This window comes from Zonotrichia leucophrys, chromosome 1, assembly GCF_028769735.1.
Source record: "Zonotrichia leucophrys gambelii isolate GWCS_2022_RI chromosome 1, RI_Zleu_2.0, whole genome shotgun sequence".
NCBI classification, from domain to species: Eukaryota; Metazoa; Chordata; class Aves; order Passeriformes; family Passerellidae; genus Zonotrichia; species Zonotrichia leucophrys.
In genome coordinates this window covers 101,795,680-101,806,256 of record NC_088169.1, presented here as the reverse complement: position 1 = coordinate 101,806,256, position 10,577 = coordinate 101,795,680, and the positions used below count along the sequence as shown (strand labels likewise).

At 45.8% G+C, this 10,577-nt stretch overlaps 1 protein-coding gene across 1 annotated transcript in view; it reads left to right on the top strand.

Moving 5' to 3' along the window:
* The first annotated feature begins 5,056 nt into the window (after positions 1–5,056).
* Positions 5,057–10,577, top strand: part of UVRAG (UV radiation resistance associated) — an 85,926-nt gene continuing 80,405 nt past the window's right edge. Inside the window, exon 1 of the mRNA XM_064726291.1 lies at positions 5,057–5,235. Within this exon, the coding sequence (XP_064582361.1) occupies positions 5,155–5,235 (81 nt within the window). The 5' untranslated portion in view covers positions 5,057–5,154. The remainder of the gene's footprint in view (positions 5,236–10,577) is intronic.

Here is a 10,577-nt window from a genome sequence, read left to right as displayed (position 1 = left end):
AAGCTGGGAGCACTGTCCAGCTCAGGACAGAAGTGGATATGTTAGCCTTAGTGGGCTGCAAGCCTTGGCAACAGAAAGCAGAACCTTAAAGAAGGAATGCAGAAGTTAACAGTGTGCTTGGTAAGCAGAACTCATATGAGATAACACACACCTGCACGAGTTAGTAGGAGGCTCTGAATTAAGCAATGTTACCTAGTTACATAAATGTTATAGTAGTGCTATTTTTACTAATTGCTGAAGAGGTATATAAGCTCAGCTTTGTGAATCAATAAATGGCTTCATGTGTGCAAACCATGGAGTCCACGTCTCTTTCATCAATTGCTGTCAGGACCCTGGACATAGTCTGGTTGAACCTCACAAGGTTCACACAGACCCACTTCTCCAGCCTGTCCAGATCCCTTTTGACACCATCCCTTCCCTCTGCACAGCAGACACACCACTCAGGCTGGGCAGATAGGGAGGTTATGGATGTGGGAGCGCTGTGTGCATCTCCATCTGCCCAGCCGGAGTGGTGTGTCTACTGTACTTGCTGCAGCTGCAGGAGCATCATCTTTTATGATAACACACTGCAGGAACACCCATAGGGACATAATAAAGGTTATACTGTGATCTTTTGATTTGATTTTTTGATTTGGTTAAAAAATTCAGATGACAGTTTCCTGGGGCATCAGTAAATTACACAGGGTCCTGTGTGATGCCATATACGTGGGTGAGTTGGGCAGTACTGCTCCAGCATTGCTGCCTCCAGTGACTGCTCATAATTAGGGGCAAAAGAAACCACTCTCCAGCTGAAGTTTGCAAATGCTCTGCTTAAAATAATCCAAAAATCCTAATTAATGAATGAATTATTGTAAGCCCTATAATTCAGGAACAATCTGAATTAATGGTTATTAATGACCATGTTGAATGGTCATTGTGGTGAATGATACAAGACAGGTACTAAACCTCTCAAAACTCATGAAAATCAATTGTAAATCTGAAACCTTATCCCTACAAACTTCTCATTTTATAATGCCCTTGGAAATGGTTCTTTTTCATGCTGACATAACAAAACCTATCAATAAATCTGAAATTTAGAATAAGGCCAAAGCTTGAGCTAGCGTGAGCTGGAAATCTGCCAGGACTTCTTTGCAGCTGTATGAGTTCCACTGCCACAAAATCAGCAATATATCCACATGGGTTTTGGGGTCATATTTGAATTTTTCTCTGAGCAATATTTTACTTTTTACTCCTTGAATTGTGGGTTAGAGCTCTCAGTCTACATCAAGCAGCAAATGCAATCTCCATATACAGGGCAGGTGAACTGCTATGGTAAATAAATAATTTGACTTTTCTAAACATCATTATTTTATCAACACAGTCTGGTCCTGTGGAAAAGAAGAAAAGTAGGAAAATCTTGCTATAGTAATGACTTATGGACTTAAAATTCAGCAAATTTCACTGTGCAAATTAGTGTCCTGGTGTTCTCTGGGATACAGTTAATTTTCTCCCTAGTAGCTGGTATGTGATTGTGTTTTGGATTTAGGATGAGAATTTATGTTGATAACATACTTTTTATAGAAGGAGAAGGTGAAGAAGTAGGGGAAAATCAGAAATATCATGTTTCATCTGAGGATGGACTTTTTTTTAAAGGATGTTTGGGGTTTTTTATATTTTGGGCAAACAAGCAGTGGCATCTTCACACTGCTTCCATAAGTTGTTTTTAGTGATTTATCTCAGGAAAAAACTATTCTTAAAGCTGTGATCTTTGATTTTATATCTAAGTCTAAGCTAGAATTAGTTTTGCTCTCTGAGGAAACATATCAAGAGTCTCCAAGGCAGAAAGCATTCTCAAAATTTCTTGATGTTTACATAATTTTGTCATTCTGAATGCATTTTTCACACCTTGAGCAAAGAAAATCCTCAGATTTCATCCTAAAAATCAAGATTCAATAGTCCAAGGTGAAGATGGAATGCTTAAAAGGAAGGAGTGTCTGGTACTGAGCCAGGAACCAGGAGGTGAATCAAACTAATACAACAGGTCCAAAATCACTGTGTTTGAAGTTCCTGTTCTCAGCATGTCTCAGGAGTCTGGGTGCTTGAAAATAGAACGCTGGCTACAGAAAATACTGAAATAGAAGGGTTTTTTTCATCAGAAGGAAAAAAAATGGAGACACACTTTTTCCCAGAAGATCTTCCATAAAAGGCCACTGTTTTTAATTAATTTCCCTAATCAGAGACAGCAACATTCTCTACTCACACACACCAGGCTCAAAAATGTCCAAAACTTAAGCTTGAGGTATCGGATCTATTTGATGCCTACACGTAGAATCAAATAATTTGGGAAAAGAAGTCCCTATAGATATGTTACTATGGGATAAACCAGGGAATCATGCAGAAGAAAAGTTTAGTATCTCCATTTCAACTAGGAAGCATTTTGGAGAAAAGCAGACCATGGTGAATAGCTGCAAAGGACGGAGCGGAATGAAAGATGACTTCATGCTACAAGGATGGGCATCAAACCCAGAAAACGTGACTTTCCATTCCAGTTTTTATTTTACTCCCTCTTTTTAACCAGTTCACTTTTGAGCCAAATTGACCAAAATAAGTGCTGAAGACAATATTGTTACAACACCTCACTGGAGCATGGAACATGACAAACAGAGGAGTACTGCAGGTGAATGAAGACTTGCTGGGCTTCCAGCAGGATGCTCTCCATGCTGTGGGAGGTGCTTAGTGCTGAGGACAGGAGAACTGGAGGAGAGGAGGAGCAGAGGATGGGGTTTTCCAGCACTCACAGCACACTCAACCCTTTCAGAGCAGCATTTCCAGGGAAGCATTTCCAGTGCTGTGGCATGCATTAGGGACAGGCATTCCCAGTGCTCCTGCAGGGATGGCAGGACTGCTGTTCTCAGTCAGGTGTTTTGGCTCAGTCCTGATGGTGCCTGACAGTGCCATGGGAATGGGATGGGCATCTTGAGTACCACCACCTATGCAAGGTAGGTGCTGCAGAGTGCTCCTGGGATGGCTGGCCCTGGTGGGCACAGGCTCTGAGAGCTGCACCCTGCGTGGGGATGGTGCTGTTCCAGGTGGGCATGGTCTTCTCTGTTCAGGATGGATGTTGCCTGGGTGGCATGGGATGGAGGTAGGTGCTGAGGGGATGGTTGCATTCATCTTTGGTGTGCATAGGCATCGTGGTTGGTATGATGTCAGGCGAGTTGGCCTGATGGGGGATGGCTTGGCATGGAATGGGATGGGTCCATGTGCTGTGGGAAGGGTTTGTCTGATATGGACTGGTTGGCACAATGAGGGGCAGGCTGGTCTGTTGTTGGGCAGGTTGGGGTGATGATATGAGGCAGGTTGGGGTGACATGGGGCAGGTGGATGTGCTGTGGAGAAGGCTGGTGTGATGTGAGGCAAGTGGATGTGATGTGGGGAAGGTTCATAGAATCACAGAATCGTGGAATAAGCTGAGTTGGAAGGGACTCATCAGGATCATCAAGTCCAGTTCCTGGCCCTGTGTAGGACACCACAACCATCCTACCCTGTGTCTGAGAGCATTGTCCAAATGCTCCTGGAGCTCTGTCAGATTTGATGCTGTGACCACTTTCCTGGGGAGCCCATTCCAATGCTCAGCCACCCTCTGGATGAAGAACCTTTTTCTAATCTCCAACTCAAACCTTTCCCAACTCAGCCTCAGGCCATTCCTTCAGCTCCTGTCACTGGTCATGAGAGTAAAGACACTGATTCGTGCCCCTCTGCTTCTCCTCCTGAGGACACTGAAGACCTCAATGAGGCTTGCTCTTGTTCACTCTCTTCTCCAGGCTGAACAAAAGAAGTGACCTCAGTCGCTCCTTTATAAGGCTCTCCAGACCCTTCACCCTCCTTATGGTCCTCCTTTGTGTCAAAAAAAGGCCAATCACTTGTTTTTAAAATTTTAAAAGTTTTGTACTTAAAAAATGGTTATAAAACTAGTAATACAATTAGACTAATAATAATTTGGACAATTTGAATTAGGACAATGTGAGAGAATAGAGACAAAGTGTTACGGATGTCTGGGTACCTTTTTCTGGGCAGCACAAGCCCGAAAAAGGACACACGTTAACAGAGGATTAACCCTTAAAAACAACAGCCTGTTGTATATTCATACACCTCATACATGATGCATAAATTCCATTCAAACACAGGATTCTGTCTGGTCAGTGTCAACTTCTTCCTCTGAATCCTGATGGGATCTTCAGGAGGCAGGAAGAAGTTCGTTTCTTCTGATAATGGGGCAATAAATTCTCTTTCTCTGAAAGATTTAGGTGATGTGTGGCTGCTATCTTGCTGCGAGTCCTTTCTTTAAAAAAAAGTATCCTACATAGCTTAGTTTCTATTTTTACATTTTTTATAACCTATAACTATATTTAACACACTACTTAAGAGAATTAATACAGCATTACTTTCTAACACAACACATATAATATTCATTTTAATATTTGCGAAAAGCCAATCATAAAATACATCCATTTTTCACATTTGGACCCTCTGCAATAGCCTAAAGCCTCTTTTATATTGACATGACACAGATGGATGTGACACAGGGCAGGCGGGCCTGTTTGGGGGAGGTGTCAAATGGGGCAGGTGGATATGATGCTGAGTGGTCGGGCTGATGTGGAGGGGGTGCTGATGGCGACACCATTCCCGATGCTCAGCGCGGGGCCCGGCCCGGCCTGGCCGCCCCTCAGGGTCGCCATGGCGACCGCCCCTCGGCCCCTCCGCCGAACTATTTTCCGTCCCCCACGTGATGACAACAGCTCCCGCACACGTGACGGAGGGCGTGCTGTCAATCAAACTCCGTCTCCTCCAATCATTGCCCGCAGTCGGGCGCCGTCCCGCCTTCCGGAAGCGGGCGCTCTAATCGGCGCCGGCGCGCGTTCCGGCGGTTTGACAGGGCCGGCGCAGCGGGGCGTTGATTGGCGTCGGGCTGAGCCAGTCGTAAGTAGAGAAGGAGCGCGGGGTCCCGCCCCTGCGGGGCGCGGGCCAATGGGTGCGCGGGAGGCGGAGCCCCGCCCACCCCCCGGCACTGCGGTAATATGGCTCCGTAGCGGGCGGCCGGCTTGGCGTTGCTGCCGCCATTAACCCCTGCGCGCCCGGCGGCCTCGGGGGAGCGGAGCGGGGACCCTGCGTGAGGATGACCTCGGCTGCCGGCCCCGCCGCCTTGCCGCCCGGCTCCGCCGCCCGCGCCCTGCATGTGGAGCTGCCTTCGCAGCAGGTACGGCGGGGCCTCGGCGCGGAGCTCGGAGGGGGCTGAGGAGGAGGAGGGTGTCCTGAGGTGAATCAGGGGTGTCCCCTGAAGTGTGGGGTGTTCTGAGGTGAAGGGGATGTGCTGTTTTAGGCGTGGGATGTGCACAGGGGCGTGCTCACTGAGGTGTGGGCTGTTCTGGGGTGCAGGGAGATGTTTCCTGAACGGAGAGCAGCTCCCCGAGGCGTGCAGGGGCTGCTCCCTGCGGTAAAGGGGGGGACAGGTGCTCCATGGGGTGCCAGTGGGGCTTCCCCGAGGTCTGGGGGAACCTGAGATCCAGTCCCCAAGCTGGTGGGAGTCCCTGAGGCCGGGGCAATTTGAGCACCTTTCTCCTAGGCTGGTAGGAAGGCCAGAGGCAGCATGGGGCCAGGGGTCTGTGCCTCTCTCCCAGAAAACTACTTCTGTGCCTGCAAAAGATCAGACTAAAGGTGAGAATTGCAGTAGGAATAACACCGTGAAAATCGGCGTTAAACTTGGGCACCTCGTGAGGCTGGAGCAGCTGGGGTGTCCCCTCCTCCTTCTCTTGGTGGGGTGAGGAGCAAGTGTGGATATAACATGAGGGGTATTCTGAAAACTGCTGAAATGTTCTCTCCCCGTTGTGTCCTTCCTTCACCCAGCTCTGTTTTTCCTGTTTGCTGATAGTTGGCTTTTGGCTTACTGGGCACTTGTCCCATGTTTTCATTTTGGAGAGCATTAATTTTAAGTGAGGAAGACTAGGTTCTGCCTGAGCATTGAGCAATCCCTATCAAACCGACTCTGTGCCCTTTCCCCTCTTGCAAGTGGTCACTTTGATTGTACAGAAGCCAGAGCAGGACTGGTGAAGGCAGGAGTCATTTGCAAAATTTTGCTCTTCTTTAGAAATAGTGTAAGATGTGAATGTTGTTTTGGCTCATTGACCCTCAGTGCAGTGGATGTTATTATGAGTTAGCCACACAATCTGTTTTACTTGAGCTATGGTGGGAATATAAAGAGTACCTAAAGAAAAAATCAATAGATGTTAATGAAATGGATCTATAACTGCTCTTTTGATAAACAGGTTTTTTAGAAGACATCCACTTGGGGGCAAAGGAGGGAAATAGAGGTGGCTGTTGCCCACCTGACCCTAATTTGTGAGCAAGTGCTTACTCTGATACGTGGGTCTGCTCTGTGTTAGTAAACATAAACATGAACGCTGCTCTGTACGAACAGGAAACAATGGATTGTCCATGAGATCAAGTATGGCTTTCTCCTTGCTGAATTTTTGGCTTTATTTTTTCTCAGGCTTGTGCAAGGACCAAGTGAATGCTGCAGGGAGAAGCCTGTGATATTAGTCATTGGATTTCGTTTGTGAAAGTGAGACCAAAACACAGGCTTTTTCTTCTAGGAGCAGACACTTTTATAGGAGTTCCTAGGAGCAGAAATTGAGTCACCAATTATAGGCTGTTCCAGTTGAGTAAATACTTAGTGAGGATGCTGCTTGTATGTTAATTGTAGCAAGTGTAAGGCTGTGACAGAGACTGAGGCATCCTGCTGTGTGCTCTGCCAACACAAGGACCATGTGCTGAGGGATCTGTGTGCTGTGTTTACTTGGAATCAAAGTGAGAGGCTCAGCTGAACACACTGATAGCAAATCACCCTCTTTCTTTGTATTCTCTGAGCTCAAAAGTCTGTTACTGAAGTGCAGGATACCTAGAAGGGGCTCTGTTGTGGTGTGATGTGGGCTGATCACACTGGAGCTATTTTACTGCAGAATTATGAGAAAGATAAGTCATTCCTTCCATATTGTATCACCTCTGTAATGCCACAGTCTGGCTGACCCAAGCTGTGTGATGCTATGCAAGGTAATTGTTTGCTCTGTGCCAGCACAAAATCAGCTCAGTGATTTGTTTCAGTAGGCAGCTTTCCTAGGACACCCAAAGCTGCATTTGTTTGACTATAAGATGTTATAGTGACTATAAGAATTGAGAGCAGGATGGTCTGAGTCATGGCTATAAATCTCTCCAAAGACAAATTCTCAACTGTGAATTCAAAGTGAGTGCTTTTAATGACTGAAGTGACTTTTTAGGGGCAGAGGTACTGTCAGTGCAATTTGGATTTAGTCTAGCTTTAATTGTTCCAGTAACATTCACATTGATTAGAAACAATGTTCCTGCTACTGACACTCTTGCAGGAGTGAAAAGTTAAGTCTGAAACCTTTTGCTGCTGTGATGATACTTGTGTCAAAAGTGACTGACCTCTTCTGTAACTTGTTTGTGTGGTGGGATGACTGGGGCAGAGAATGCTTTTTGCTGTTTTATTCTGTATTTTAAGAAAGAGAAATAGAGGATATGGCTGTAAAGAAATGCATAAAATTCCCATTTGAATCCCTTAATAATTGTGTCAGGATGTTGTTCTCTTGCTGTACAAGTGAGCGCAACAGAACTGAAAATGTGAAACAACTACACTTCAGGAGCAGAGATTCTTTAGTAATATCTCTTTGCAGTTGGCAGATGCAAGAAAACTGGGAGTATCATAATAACTTAAAGATTTCTGAATGCTCAAACTGTTCAGTCCTGTCATTGGAAGCAGTTCAAAGCAATGGAGGGGTTGGGGGACCCAAACCTTTCAGACTCTTCTACATCCTCAGTGGAAGGGATTGGACAGAAAGATGCAGCCTGAGTGTACAGAGGCAGTCATGCCACAGTCAAATGATCTGCTGAGTGCTGCCCTGCTAATTGCTGGCCAAAACAGAGCTCATGTGTGGTTGTGTAGGGACAGGGAAGCACAGGCATGGACTGCAGAGCCACTGCCTGGCATGAATGTGAGGGAGGGAGGGGGGGTCTCTCTGCTGAGTGTGGATGTGCTGGTAAGGAGGGAAGGGGGAAATTGTGCCATTGTGCACAGCCATGAGCAGTGTCAGATCAGGTGACCCAATATTTTCTGTGTCTTTCAGTTCACAAACATCTCTTGACAGATAGTGAAAGTTTCTGTGGAGAGGAGCAGCAATGAGGTTTCAGCTACAGGTGTCAGAAGTGTATTTTAGGGTAAAGCAAAACAGAGCAACCAGTTAGTGAAACTTGTCAAGGACACTCTGTGGCCTCCAGTAACATTAAGGCTGGGGTTCCTAAAGCTCCAGGTGGAGTTTCATGCACTTGTATGAGTCCAAGAGCAGTGCTCATTGTACATGGCTCCTGTGGCTTCCACACCAGCACCTCTACCCTCAGGGTTTGACCGTCCAACCACCTCCTTATCCATCTAACAGTCCACTCATCAAATCAATCTCTCCAGTTTGGAGAGAAGGATGTTGTGGGGGAGTGAGTCAAAGGCTTTACAGAAGTCCAGATGAATGACATCTGTAACTCTTCCCTTCTCCCCTTGTGCAGCCACCCCATGGCAGAAGGCCATCAGGTTGCTCAGGCAGGACTTGCTTTGGTGAGACCGTGCTGGCTGTGGAATCACCTCCCTGTCTTCCACGTGCCTTAGCCCAGCTCCTCAGAGGATCTGTTCTGTGATCTTCCCAGGCACAGGGGTGAGGCTGACAGGGTGGTGGCTCCCAGGGTCCTCCTTTCTGGCCTTTTTCAAGATGGCTACTATGCTTCCCATTTTCCAATCACCTGGCACTTCACCCAACTTCCACTATCATGGAGAGTGGCTTGGCAACTAAATCTGCCAGTTCCCTCAAGACTCTGTGATATCTCATCAGGTCCAATAGACTGGTGCACATTGAGGTTCCTCAGGTGGTCATGAACTCAATCTTAGAGTGTGAGAGGCTTTGTTCCCCCAGTCCCCATCCTGCTGTCCATCCATTCAGGATGTGCAGGAAGAGAGGTTGTCATTGGAGATGGAGGCAAAAGAGTTGTTGAGTACCTCACCCTTCTCATCAGCTGTTACCAGTTTTCCAGCATTATTTACCAGGGGGTAACACCTTTGGCTTTCTTTTTCTGGGTAGTGTACGTGGACAAGCCCTTGTTTTGCGTCCTCTGCCAGGTTCACTTCCAGATTCAACTTGGATTTCGTTCTTTCAAGATGTGCATCACTCATACACAGCATTTTGGGCAACGTGGCAGAAAGGGAGGGTTCAAAATGTGCTGACAAATGTGTTTGAAGGGTCTTGTGTAATAAAAGTGAAGAAAGTTACTGTATGGGCCCAGGGCTGCACATGAATGAGACTTTAAACAATGAGAAAATAGTATCTTTTTAAACATTAGTTTTCTGTTACTCTTGTTACACATTCTCCTGAGTTATCTGGAAAAAAAAAACCTGATTCTTAAATATTTTACTTCCCCTTTCCTACAAAATATGAGAGGAGGGGAGCAATCAGAATGTGTGGTAAGTGTTGTACTGGAATATTGCTTTCACTTCTCTGACACACACTGTCTTTAAATGCTGAGTGGGAGGGAAGTGCTGCTCCAGTGAAAGGCCACAGTGTGAGTGACCTGCTGATCTTACTCAGTTGTATCCATACTCAGCTGCATCAATGTTTAGTGTTTGTTAGAGGTAAATTAGGAGGAGTAGTTGTTAAAGTTACTGGACAATTGTAGTTTTAGCCCCAAAGACTGGCTGTTAAGCTGGAGCTGGACTTTTGCTATCTGCAGTGTACCTTCTGTATGCCACAAGGGATGCAGGAGTGTTTTGCAGACCAGATGATCTGTTGATAAGTTAAACTGTTATATCCAAAAGCTGTACTAAATCAGTTTTCATGCTTTATATGGGATGCTTGTGGTGGGTTATGGAATGCTCTTAATTGATCAACTTTCTAGCTAAAGACTGAAGTCTCATTTATGAAGGGAAACTGACTTCTTTGCTCTTGATTTATCATCCAGCAGCAAGATCAGCATTAATATGCTTCAGGTTATTAATCATCATATGCTGTTTACTTGTACAACCCAGAGTGTCCTTTAATGCTTCTTTAAGGTCAAAACTGCCACTGTTTTGTTTTTGTTGCTGTTTCTGTAAGGCTCTGTTTACTTTTTGGGTGCTTCCTTCTGAGTATCATCTTGATATTCCCCGGTTATTCCCACAGCAAATGTGGACCAATGCTCCCTTCCCCAAGGTCACGTTAAGAGGCTTAAGGGACTTCCCTCAGCTGCTGCAGTGTTATTAATGGATGGGACTTGCACCTTGATGTTCTTTTCTGTCTGGTGGGTTAGTTCCCATGCTGTGTCAAAGAAGCAGCTGCAGTTTCAGTGTTTCATCTTGAGACTAAACACTTGTTTAGACAAACGCAGAGAAAAAGCATCAATAAGGAAAGATGTTATTTCTAGCCACTTCTTCTAAAAGGTTTTGGTTAAAGATGGAAAGACTGTCTAGTTCCTATTATTTGCATCTTATGTAAACACCCAGCAAGAAGAGCT